At 39.3% G+C, this 13,608-nt stretch overlaps 1 protein-coding gene across 1 annotated transcript in view; it reads left to right on the forward strand.

Annotated features, from left to right (window-relative positions):
- hfm1 (helicase for meiosis 1) overlaps nucleotides 1-13,608 on the forward strand; it is a 92,647-nt gene that overhangs the window by 33,207 nt on the left and 45,832 nt on the right. Inside the window, exons 15-19 of the mRNA XM_052013230.1 lie at nucleotides 4,248-4,342; nucleotides 9,380-9,513; nucleotides 10,228-10,275; nucleotides 11,178-11,258; nucleotides 11,351-11,442. Of these exons, the coding sequence (XP_051869190.1) occupies nucleotides 4,248-4,342; nucleotides 9,380-9,513; nucleotides 10,228-10,275; nucleotides 11,178-11,258; nucleotides 11,351-11,442 (450 nt within the window). The remainder of the gene's footprint in view (nucleotides 1-4,247; nucleotides 4,343-9,379; nucleotides 9,514-10,227; nucleotides 10,276-11,177; nucleotides 11,259-11,350; nucleotides 11,443-13,608) is intronic.

A 13,608-nucleotide genomic window follows, 5' to 3' on the forward strand; every position in this document is an offset into this window, starting at 1 on the left:
GCCTAGGGAAGGAAAGAGCTCCTTGTCTTGGCCAGCCCTCCTCTCCCTTCCATGCTGCCATTGTCTCCACTATACCCTCTTCTTTACTACTGGCTCCTGAATCTGGCCCAACTTGAAGCCTCATAAGTTCCCAGGATGTGGTTTACTTGTGCAACAAATAATCTGCTGGAGGAACTCAGTGGGTTGAGCAACGAGGAAAACTTCTTCAAAGTCGGCATACCTTGAAGAGACTTTGCAATGGAGTGGTACAATGGAGACACAAGTGACTGCAGATGCTGAAATCTGGAGCAACAATCTGCCTCCAGCAGATGGTTTGTTGCTCCAGATTCCAGCATCTGCAGTCTCTTGTTTCCCTGTGGTTTTCTTGTGCTTCGTTCAGTTGGAGTAAGATTTTCCTACATTTATATCCCAACTCTTTTGAAATCAGTCAGCATTCCATGAGCGTTCCCAATTACCTATGCTGTTCTTCTATGTTTTGCGAGCAAAGACCCCAAAATGCCTTTACTCATTTAGACCTATTTTTATTGTTCTTCCTTCTAAAGTAAATACCTTCACATTTTCTCATGTTTTAATCCATTTGTCAACTCTTGCCAACCCTATCAATATTTTTCTGGAAACTGGAAACTTCTCCTCACAACTTGCCTTCCACCCCCCACCGCCCCCTCTGCTTTTGTATCATCCACACCTTTGGCTACATGCATTCACTTCCTTCCTCTAAATCATGAATATATATTGTAAGCAGTGGTGATCCTAGTATTAATCCCTGTGGCATCCCACTGGTTATAGATTGCCAACTGACCCCCTTATCACTACTCACTGCTTCCTATTAATTTTCCATGCTCATGTATCACCTCCTTACAAACCAATCTCATGCAGGACCTTGTTGAATACCTTTTAAAAATCCAAATAGATTACATTCACTAGTTCTCTTCCATCTAATCTGGCTGATACTTCCTCATCGAACTGTAATAAATTTGTCAGACATGATTTAACCTTTTTGAAGCCATGTTCTCTCTGCTTGATCACATTATATCTTCCCAAAGGTTCTTCTACAACCTCCAGATCAATTGATTCTAACAATTTTCCTGTACATATTAGGCTAATCACCCTACAGTTACCTTCTTTTTGTTAATGAAGTTCAATAAGGATAGTCAATAAGGATATTTTGTTCAATAAGAATATCACATTGGTAGTTTTCCAATCCTTTGGTAACTCTATCTTTATCACCATGTTTTATTGTAAAGAATCCTAGGATACAAGCCATCAAATTCAGGGGACATCAACCTTTAGCCCTATTAGTTTGTCTAATAATAAATCTCTAGGGATGTTAATGGTTTAAATTCCTTTGCTCTATAATTTAGCATAAGTGGAATGTTTGTGGTATCTTCTACCATAAAGACTGATGCAAGATAACTGTTTAACTCCTCTGCCATTATCTTGTTCCCCAGAAATATTTCCACAGCCTTATTCTCTGAAGGGCCAAGTTTCACTTTGACCACCCTCTTCCTTTCAATGTACTTAAAGAAGCTCTTACCATCAGTTTTTTATATTTTGTCCTAGTTTGCCTCCTGGTCTATTTTCTTCTTTTTGGTTACTTTTTTTAGTCCTTCTTTGCTAGATTCTCAATATTTCTCAAATCTTTGCAGTGTGGAGGAACAGAGGGATCTTGGGGTCCACGTCCATAGATTCCTCAAGGTTGCAGTGCAGGTTGATAGGGTTGTTAAGAAGGTGTATGGTGTGCTGGCCTTCATTAGTCAGGGGATTGAGTTCAAGAGCCGCGAGGTAATGTTGCAGCTCTATAAAACTCAGGTTAGACCACATTTGTAGTATTGTGTTCAGTTCTGGTTGTCTCATTATAGGAAGGATGTGAAAGCTTTAGAGAGGGTGCAGAGGAGATTTACCAGTATGCTGCCTGGATTGGAGAGCATGCCTTAAGAGGACAGATTGAGCGAGCTGGGGCTTTTCTCTTTGGAGCAAAGGAGGATGAGAGGTGACTTGATAGAGGTGTACAAGATGATAAGAGGCAATGATCGAGTGAACAGTCAGAGACGTTTTCCCAAGGCAAAAATGGCTAACACGAGGGGCCATAATTTTAAGGTGATTGGAGGAAGGTATAAGGGAGATGTCAGAGGTAAGTTTTTTTTACACAGAGGGCGGTGGGTGCGTGGAATGCACTCCCAGCAGAGGTTGTAGGAGCAGATGCATTAGGGACATTTAAGAGAGTCTTAGATAGGCACATGAATAATAGAAAAATGGAGAGCTATGTGGGAGGGAAGGGTTAGATAGATCTTAGAGCAGCATAAAACGTCGGCACAACATCATGCGCAGAAGGGCCTGTACTGTGCTGTAATGTTCTATGTTCTTTGGGTCTACCACTAACTTTTTCCACCTTATGCTTTCTTTTTCCTCCACAGCAGACTGTTAGGATTTGGATTCCTCCCAGTAAATCTCAGGCTCTCTCTACTATTGGGATGGAAAAGAGTGTCTTAGATTGGCAACACTGCTAGATAGACTATGAGTCTTTGGAACTGAGGATCAATCTGCCTAGCACTGCTACCGGCACTTTTACTGGATGTTTCTGCAAGCTTTCCTCATTAATCCAGAACATTACTCTGCAGTTCTTTTGTTGATGAAAACCTAATCACCCTAATAGTTATTCAAAGATGAATCTCTAATCTTTTGGAGATTAGGAGCAATTAAAGTTTATAAGAATTAATTGGCTCCACACATTGTGGGATGATACTTTGAAGTTGCATCAAGTTTCAGTAATTAAGAAAAAGGAGAGACCTCCAGGTTTTTATTCTTAATTCTTGGCATTAAATCCTGTACTTACCTGAAACTAGTTAAAATTTTTTTGGAAAACTTACTTTTATATTTGAAAGCAATCTATAAACTTTGCTGAACTTCAACTCAGTCTGAAGAAAGAGGATCTGTGTGTCTGCTTTGTAGTTTGTACCTCTGCAGGACAGTTCAATTGCATTTTTGCTTGTGAAAGATAAGTGCTAATGTTCAACTTTACACAACGGCGCCTACAATTGTGGTGGCATTTAGTAAAGTGCTGTCTCTTAATAACATTGTTGAACCAATATTTGCTCACATGGATCCCTGCCAGGAGTCTTGAAAAATGATTTTGTTTTATGTACAGAGTTGTTTATTGGCATGAGAAATATTTGGTTTACTGATGCACCAGTAAAAACACTCTGGGACAGAATTTGCGTGATTGTTTTCACATGCAAAATACAAAATGGATTTATGAAAGATTCCTCTGGAACAAAATTCCAAGAACATGATGGAAGTACAGTGGTGCAAATGTTTACTTAACTATAGGTAGTGACAGAAAATTGTAAATCTGATGCAAAATTGAAACAACAGAATTTAAGTTTAGGGTGATGTGCACCCTGTTGAGCTTAAACTGGTTTTTGGATAATGAACAGGGTGGTCCTTCAATGTGGTCACATAGAAACATAGAAAACCTACAGCACAGTTCAGACCCTTCGGTCCACAAAGCTGTGCCGAACACGTCCCTACCTTCGAACTTACTAAGCTTATCCATAGGCCTCTATTTTTCTCAGCTCCATGTACCTATTCCAAAAGTCTCTTAAAAGACCCTATCATATCCGCCTCCACCACTGTTGTCGGCAGCCCATTCCATGCACTTACCACTCTCTGAGTTAAAAATTTACCCCTGACATCTCCTCTATACCTAATCCCTTGCACCTTAAACCTATGTCCTCTTGTGGCAACCATTTCAGCCCTGGGAAAAGGCCTCTGACTATCCACACGATCAATGCCTCTCATCATCTTATACACTTCTGTCAGGTCCCCCCTCATCCTCCGTCACTCCAAGGAGAAAAGGCCAAGTTCCCTCAACCTGTTTTTATAAGTCATGCTCCCCAATCCAGGCAGCATCCTTGTAGATCTGCACCCTTTCTATGGCTTCCACATCCTTCCTGTAGTGAGGCAACCAGAAGTCACATGATCAAAAGTCATGGTCGGATATTGTAATCAAGGCAATTAAACCTCCAGAATTACATCCAAAATAGTTGGCTACCCTAGACCTAGCAGAATCCTGGAGGAGATTTGATCCCTGACTCAAGAAAAGTGGACTCTGATTATTGCAGGACCAAAAGTATGGGAAGATTTAGTTTGTAGAGGTGACTTCCATGCACTTCAATGTTCTGCATGTTCATGTATAAAACTATGAAGAATATTCACAGTTCTTGAATATTTTCTGCAATTTCTTTCAGTTTGATACCACTGCCACGGTAGTCATAATGACAAGAAATCAAACAAAGGACAAGTACACACAGATGTTAAATGGAGCATATACCATTGAAAGCAGGTACTCTTCTATAAAAACAGAGAATGCTGGAAGTGCCTGGCAGACCATCAAGCAGCCGTGGGGTGAGAAATAGATGAAAGACTTTAGGTCAAGGACCCTTCATCTGAGGCGTCGACTCTGTTTCTCTGTCCCTTAATGCTGCTTGGCTGGCCAAGTACTTCCAGCATTTTCTGTTTCTGTTTTTGTTTTCTCACATCTGCTGTTTTATGCTCCAACTCTACTTTCTATGGTTGGATTAAATGATACCGCAGCAAGCTTGCAGAAGGTTCTTTCTACAAAGAAATAGCTTTTATAAAAAATGCTATTCCTGATTACTTTATCACTGAGGTTTAACATATTTCATGTGTTTTGCAATCTGCCCACGTACAGGCTCTGAAGATGAATAATTGAAGCTTTATCTATTGCTTTTATTTGCTTGACATTAATATGGACAAGAAGTCCATGATGATAAATTGCTGACAGCATTTAAAAATTGTCTAGACGAGCACTTAAACCACCTAGGCATAGAAGGCTATGGACCAAGTGCTGGAAAATGGGATTAAAACAGATGAGTGCCTACTTGTCAGTGTGGACTTGGCAGCCCGAGTGGTTAAGATACTGGAAACTAGCACAGACTAGGTGGCATTAATTTTGACATTTTCTAACCCAAGCATCGGGAGATATTTTTTGTTGATAATATACTCTTGTGAAAAAAATCAAAAAATGATATACTGCTTATAGAACAGAAGGAAGCCATTTGGCTCTTAGTGTCCTTGTCAGCTCTCTACCAAAGCAACTCTCTAATTCCACCCCCTGTCCCTCTCTCCATATTCTTACAGGTTTTCCTCCATCATATATTTATCCAATTTCTCTTGAAGACCACAGTGGAACCCGATTCCACCACAACTGCAGTGTGTCCAAAGATTCCAACCACATGCTATGTTAAAAAAAAGTTTTTCCTCATGTCACTATTAACTCTCTTCCCTGTTAGTTTATATTTGTGACCTCTCATCCTCAGCCCCTCCACCAAAGAAAACTGTCTCCCAGCATCCACTCTGTCCAGACCATTCATCATTTATCATACTATCAGGTCTCCCTTCAGCCTTCTCCAGGAAAACAGTCCCAGCCACTATAATGTATTGCTGTAATGGTAGATCCTCAACCCAGCATCCATTCTCATAAATCTTTTCTGGATCCTCTGTATACCTTTATATCCTTCCTATAATGAGGCAACCAGAATTGAACACAATACTCCAGTTGAGGCTGGACCCAGTATTTTATTGGTATTGGTTTATTATTGTCACTTGTACCGAGGTACAGTGAAAAACTTGTCTTGCAAACTGTTCGTACAGATCAATTCATTACACAGTGCAGATACATTGAGTTAGTGCAGAGTGCATTGAGGTAGCACAGGTAAAAAACAATAACAGAGTACAGAGAAAGGTGTCACAGCTACAGGGAGGTGCATTGCAGGTAGACAATAAGGTGTAAGGTCACAACAAGGTAGATTGTGAGGTCAAGAGCCCATCTCATCGTATAAGGGAACTGTTCAATAGTTTTATCACAGTGGGATAGAAGCTGTCCTTGAGCCTGGTGGTATGTGCCCTCAAGCTCCTGTATCTTCTGCTTGATGGGAGAGGAGAGAAGAGAGAATGACCTGAGTGGGTGGGGTCTTTGATTATGCTGGCTGCTTCACCAAGGCAGTGAGAGGTAAAGAGGTAGAGTCCATGGAGGGGAGGCTGGTGTCCGTGATGTGCTGGGCTGTGTCCACAACTCTCTGCAGTTTCTTGTGGTCCTGGGCAGAGCAGTTGCCATACCAAGCTGTGATGCATCCAGATAGGATGCTTTCTATGGTGCATCGATAAAAGTTGGTGAGTGCCAAAGGGGACATACTGAATTTGTTTAGCCTCCTGAGGAAGTAGAGGTGCTGGTAAGCTTTCTTGTCGTGGTGTCTACGTGGTTGGACCAGGACAGGCTATTGGTGATGTTCACTCCTAGGAACTTGAAGCTCTCAACCCTCTTGACCTCAGCACCATTGATGTAGACAGGTGCATGTACACTGCCCCCTTTCCTGAAGTCAATGACCAGCTCTTTTGTTTTGCTGACATTGAGGGAAAGATTGTTGTCACGACACTACGTCACTAAGCTCTCTATCTCCTTCCTGTACTCCGACTCATTGTTATTTGAGATACGGCCTACTACGATGATATTATCTGCAAACTTGTAGATGGAGTTAGAGAAGAATCTGGCCACACAGTCATGAGAGTATAGGGAGTAGAGTAGAGGCTGAGGACGCAGCCTTTTGGGGCACCAGTGTTGAGAATAATTATGCTGGAGGTATTGCTGCCTATAAAGGTTGCTGCCTATAAAGGTTCAGCATTACATTCCTGCTTTTATACTGTCTATAGATAAAGCCCAGAATTGTGTATATCTTATTAAATGTTTTCTCAACCTGCCCTACCACTTTCAGAACCGCCCCTAAACCCTTTGCTTCTGCACCCCTTTCAGAACAGTATTTCTTATTCTATATTTGCCTGTCCTCATCCTGTTTACCAGAATGGATCACCTCACATTTCTCACATTAACTTCACCTGGTACAAATCTGCCCACTCTACCAGCTGAATATATCGTGACACAATTTATCACTATCCTCTTTAGAGATAACAATATCCCATTTTTTTGTCATCTGCAAATTTAGAAATTGTAGTTTGCACCCCCTAGTCTAAGTCATTAATATAGATGAAAGAAAGCAATGGGCTGACACCAGTTCTTAGAGAACATCATTACTCACCTTCCTCAAGTCTGATAAATAACTATTTGCCACAACCCTCTGTTGCCAATTACTTAGCCAATTTTGTATTCATGTTATCAAATGTCATGTGCTTTTGCTTTGCTTACAAGGCTGTAATGTGACCCTTATCAAAAACCTTCTGGAAAACAACTTACAACATCGACTGCATTTACCTTATCAACTTTATTTGTTACCTCATCAAAAAATTCCATCAAATTTATTAGACATGATTGTCCTTAACATATCTGCGTTGCTTGCCTCAATTAATCCATAGATAGACGACCACATGAAAGTCCAGTGGAAACTGGCAGCAAAGGTGATGGATCTTGAAAATATATGTTCCATTCTGAATTTGATTTTTAAAAAAAGTTGTATTTTATTGTTTTGAGTTTATAGTCATACGCTCATAATGTTGCCTTTTTAGAGATGATAATGGAATATGTGGAGGTCACTTGTATGCTGCATATGCTCCAGGCACAGCTGCAAACAATTATTAAAATAACACAAATGGAATTAAAACCTTGTTCACAAATGCTAAGAATTTATTTGTCTTCGATGATGTACACCCAGTGCAGGGTCGTGAGTTAAAGACACACTTTTTAGTTTGTAGATGTTTATGATATACATCATATCCTAAGACTAACTTATTACATCCATCCAGTATTATTCCAAAGTCATCCAATGCAGCATCTGTTGCTTCTCGAACAATTCCATGATTTTTCTGGGAATTTGTGTCACATGTTGATCATATTTTGGATGAATTCTTTTTCCTCTTATCAGTTCAAAAGTTGTCATTTACTTTTTTGCACCTATATGTCCCAATTCTTACTTATTTTATGATATATAGTAATATTTATGTCTTTGCACTGTACTGCTGCTGCAAAACAACAAATTTCACGATATCAGTGATAATAAACCTGATTCTGATTTTGATTCTACCTTCACACTTCAATATAAATCAATATCATGGGTAAATTTTGTTTTAACCTGAACAATTTATATTCCATTCAAAAAAGCAGAAGTGTGTGCAAGCCTGTTTTGTAACTCAAACTTGAGGGATGATATCATGTATCAAACATAACATTGGGCCAAATTGCTCAATGGAACCGCTGACTTTCAGCCTTTGAAACTGCAATAAGTCCTAGATTTCCATACATATACTGTCAAATGCAGAAGTCAAGGACTTACTGACAGATTTGGGAGGCGGAATCTTTCAGTTTGCCTATTTGTTGAACTCCCTAGGGCACAGATCTGGTGAAGGATCCCAAGACCACATAAATTTCAATGGGGACTTTAGAGCAAAGCAAAAGGAGGCATAGGGAAAGTTAAGTGACATTTTCTAAATTATTTTAATGCTTTTAATTATTTATAAATGTTTTTACTTTATTTTTTGAGACTTTGAATATTTTGTATCTCGTTCAAATTTAGTAGTTTTTAAATGTCTCTGAATGTGAGATATTTAAAATATTAAAAGTAAATGATAGTTTTTACAGGCAGCAAAACTCCACTCACAGCTGTGCCAGCTATTTGCTGTTCTGGTGTCAGGGCCTTGTCAGTGTCTAAAGCCCTATTGCTATTGAGATTCCTCTGCTGGACTCCAGGGTGTGAAAGGCCAATGTAATTTGTCTTCCACATTCAGTCAATGTAATTACTGCATTGGGGGCAGTGATTTCTGGTAGGGGTGCCAGGTCACATCCATCCCAAAGCCACCTGTTATCAATCTTGCCTCATGCTCACTTCTATTCACCAAATCTGAGCATAGGCCATTCAGCTATTCCTCCTGCTAACTATGAACAACACCACTGAGATCTTTCTACATGATGGATAAGATACAGATAGGGAGTAGGAAAGCAGTGTGATTAATCAGTAGGCTGTTCTAATGACTTTCTAGAACTATGTTCAATTAAGGTCATCGACCTGAGACATTATCTCTTGTTCTTTCTTTACAGATGCAGCCTGACCATCTTCTTCCCAACAATTTTAACTATTGCTAATAGTTATATTTAAAAAGTCTAAATCATCAAATGTAATACAGAATTTTGGCTTGGACAGAAATCCATTGTATGTAACATCTGATATTTATTTTTTTTACTGTAATTAAATTAAATTTCAGGTGCTACATATAACACACAGCTGATCAGATATTGATAGATACTCACAATTTCTGTAATGAATTTCTGATCCAAAATATTTTTTTTCTGGAAATGCTAGATAATAAGTATTGAAATTGATGGATTTTTAAATCTCATACTTCTTTCTATTGGTAGTTTACACAAGCATCTTGTTGAGCATTTGAATGCAGAGATAATACTGAACACCATCACTGATGTCAATGTGGCTTTGGAGTGGATACGATCAACATTTCTTTACATTAGAGCTCTTAAAAATCCAAATCATTATGGTAAGATTTAATATTTCTTAACAGATGAATTGCCACAGAATTTTGTCTTTTCATTAATTAGATTTGCCTTCAAAGTGTGTGCACACCAATGAGATTTAATTTTTATATCTGCTAATTATGATCGGCTAATGTACACATTTAGCAAACCTAATTCATAACGGATACAAACTTTATGTAATTCAGCATTTTAGGAAGAGGATAAAAATGCTGGTTATAATAAACTGAAGATCATTTTGATGGAGATATTATTCTAAAGTTGCAGTCATACGGTTTCTAGATTGTCTAAAGGCATGTCCACAATATATTGGACCTCCTGCATCTGATGGGAAGCACAGCATGGACATCACTACACTGATGACTCTGACCATGCTGGTATAAATATAAATTGTTCCACGTTTGTTTACCTACTTTTTGCACTATAGTCAAAAATCGGTCTTGCATACAATGAAATAAGCACAATGACAGTGAAGAGTACAATTTCATGAAGAGATAATGTCAGTAAAAGTATTTATTAATTTAATTAAGTTATCTCTGGTAATATAACAGAAAAGGAATTTCAAAGTTATTACATTAAACTAATAACCAACCACAATTTACACAATGGATTTTTTATTACAATCTAATAATTAAATGTAATGTGTATATGGATAAATAAGTGAAGATAACTTAAACTTACCAAGAGTTCAATGATTTCAAACATTTTTTTGTCCTGAGGTTTTGCTACTGGTCTTGACAGAGCTGGAATTGAAGCAAAGTTGCAAGGTACTCTATTTAATCTTTGCTATTGAAACAGATTGTGGGAGTCTACTTACCAGGAAACATTATAAAAATCAATAAGATATTAGTTTTGATGAAAGAAATCTGGAGAGTAATTGTTGGACTCCTAATTTCTTCTGTTCATATCATAATTTTTATTGATTTACATTGAACAATACCAACAGATGCAGCATAATGCGAATAGATTTCACTTTGATTTGACACAGCTGAATTTAAACTGGCCGAAATTTTGAAAATTTCCAGTTTATTAGTGTGCACTTTGTACACACAACAGCTTGCCCATTAGGACTGAATGTCAGGAAAACTGCAAACATTTTCACACCTTTGAATTAACAGGTGGTAAATCTTTGGTGGGGAGAGAATGATGGGAATGGAATTTAACATGTGAATTTAGAATTAATGTCATCACATTGATCCTTGCCCCTCTACTCCCTAAATTTGTAATTTATTCAAGTCCCATAAACCTTTGAGATTTTTGTGTTCTGCTAATTCTGGTTTGTTGCTTGTTCTTGAACTTATTTGATCCATACTTTCATCGTTTAAAAACCTCTTAATCATCTGTCCTTTCATGACTCAGTGTCAAATTTTATTTGATAACAAGGATATAAAGCACCTTGGAGCATTTTGCCATGTCTGAAATGCTACATTAATGAAGATTTTATTATTGTTGATGCAGGGAAATGCCTAATTTATAATATCCATTCCAAGAAGGTGGAGCTTTACTGGAAGATCACTGCAATGGTCCATTACAAAACTACTTTCTCAAAGATAGACTTATTCACAGTACTAAGATGAGATCTGTGCATGAATGAAAATAATTTATTTGTAAAATTTCACAGACAGGTCAATAAATGTGTAATAAAATGCAGTTCTTATTATTGAAACAGAACTATGCCTGAAGAATTTGCAAGCATTGTCTTCTATTGGTTTGTTAAGGATGGATGAAGAGATCAATTTCAAACCTACAGGTGAAAATTTATGTACATATTTCCTGATAAATTTAACAAAGCATCTGTACTGATCAAAGAAAATTGGTAACCTTTTCCTTTATGCTTAATAGAAACTGGGAAATTAATGGCCCGCTATTCCATTGCATTTGAAACAATGAAGCTCTTCTGCTTGGTCAGTGGAAATGAAACTCTAAGTGAACTGGTAATTTGCTAATTTTAAACAAAATATTAGAATGTTTGAAGTTGTTTTGAAATGTTGAAGCAGTTATTTTGTGTTGCATATTGTTAAAAGAGTGAGTGTTGTAGTATAGTGGTTAAGTTACTAGGTTAATAGCCAGAGTTTTGGGTCATTGATGTAGAGATGCAAGTTCTAAAAGTTACATTATGGTAGCTGGGGAACTTAAATGCAAATCTATAAGGGATTGCACAGTGGCGCAGCAGGTAGTGCTGCTCCTGCTCTCCTCTAATAACCCGGGTTCAATCCTGACTTCTGGCACTGTCTCTGTGGAATTTGCACATTCTGCCTTTGCGCGTGTTTGTCCCGGGAGCTCTGGTTACTTCCCACATCTCAAAGGTGTGCTGGTTTGTTGATTAATTGGCTGGTATAAATTGCTTTTAGTATGGGTGGGTGGCAGGAGAATTCAGTGGGAGTTGATGAGCACATTAGAGAGAATAGGTTATAGAACAATACAGCACAATACAGGCCCTTCGGCCCACCAGGTTGTGCCAACCTTTAAACCACACCTAAGACTATCTAGCCCCTCCTTCCCACATATCCCCCTATTTTAAATTACTCCATATGCTTATCTAACAATCTCTTGAACTTGACCAACGTATCAGCCTCCACCACCACCCCAGGCAGCGCATTCCATGCACCAACCACTCACTGGGTGAAAAACCTCCCTCTGATATCTCCCTTGAACTTCCCACCCATTACTTTAAAGTCATGCCCTCTTGTATTGAGCATTGGTGCCCTGGGGAAGAGGCACTGGCTGTCCACTCTATCTATTCCTCTTAATATTTTGTATACCTCTATCATGTCTCCCCTCATCGTCCTTCTCTCCATTGAGTAAAGCCCTAGCTCCCTTAGTCTCTCCTCATAATCTATACTCTCCAATCCAGGCAGCATCCTGGTATATCTCCTCTGCACCCTTTCCAACGCTTCCACATCCTTCCTACAATGAGGCGACCAGAACTGGATGCAGTACTCTAAGTGTGGTCTAACCAGAGTTTTGTAGAGCTGCATCATTACCTCGCGGCTCTTAAACTCGATTCCATGGCTTATGAAAGCTAACATCCTATATGCTTTCTTAACTACGCTATCCACCAGTGAGGCAACTTTCAGTGATCTGTGGATATGAACCCCAGATCCCTCTGCTCCTCCACACTACCCAGAATCCTACCATTAACCTTGTACTCCGCCTTGGATTTTGTTCTTCAAAAGTGTACCACCTCACACTTCTCCGGATTGAACTCCATCTGCCACTTCTCAGCCCAGCTCTGCATCTTATCAATATCCCTCTGCAAGCTTCGACAGCCCTCCACACTATCCACAACACCACTGATCTTTGTGTTGTCTGCAAACTTGCTAACCCACCCTTCTACCCCCTCATCCAGGTCATTAATAAATATCACGAAAAGTAGAGGTCCCAGAACCGATCCTTGTGGGACACCACTAGTCACAGCCCTCCAATCTGAATGCACTCCCTCCACCACAACCCTCTGCTTTCTACAGGCAAGCTAATTCTGAATCCACACAGCCAAGCCTCCCTGGATCCCTTGCCCTCAAACCTTCTGAAGAAGCCTACCATGTGGAACCTTGTCAAACACCTTACTAAAACCCATGTAGATCACATCTACTGCACTACCCTTATCGATCTTCCTGGTCACCTCCTCAAAGAACCCTATCAGGCTTGAGAGACAAGATCTTCCCTGCACAAAGCCATGCTGGCTGTCCCTAATCAGTCCATGATTCTCTAAATGTTCATAGATCCTATCTCTTAGAATCCTTTCCAACAGCTTGCCCACCACAGACGTAAGGCTCACTGGTCTGTAATTCCCTGGACTATCCCTACTACCTTTTTTGAATAAGGGGACAACATTTGCAACCCTCCAATCCTCTAGTACCATTCTCGTGGACAACGAGGACCTAGCCAACGGTTTAGCAATCTCCTCCCTCGCCTCACAAAGCAGCCTGGGGAATATTCTGGGGAATATTACAGGGAAATAAGTAGGTGAATGGAATTCTATGGGATTGCTGGCATAGACTTGATAGGCCAAATGGCCTCCTGTATTATGAGAAAATATTTGAGGACTATATAGATCTTGAAAATCTAAATAATTTTTCTGACCACTGTGAAGGAGAGAT

Source organism: Pristis pectinata, chromosome 3 (genome assembly GCF_009764475.1).
Source record: "Pristis pectinata isolate sPriPec2 chromosome 3, sPriPec2.1.pri, whole genome shotgun sequence".
Lineage (NCBI taxonomy): Eukaryota > Metazoa > Chordata > Chondrichthyes > Rhinopristiformes > Pristidae > Pristis > Pristis pectinata.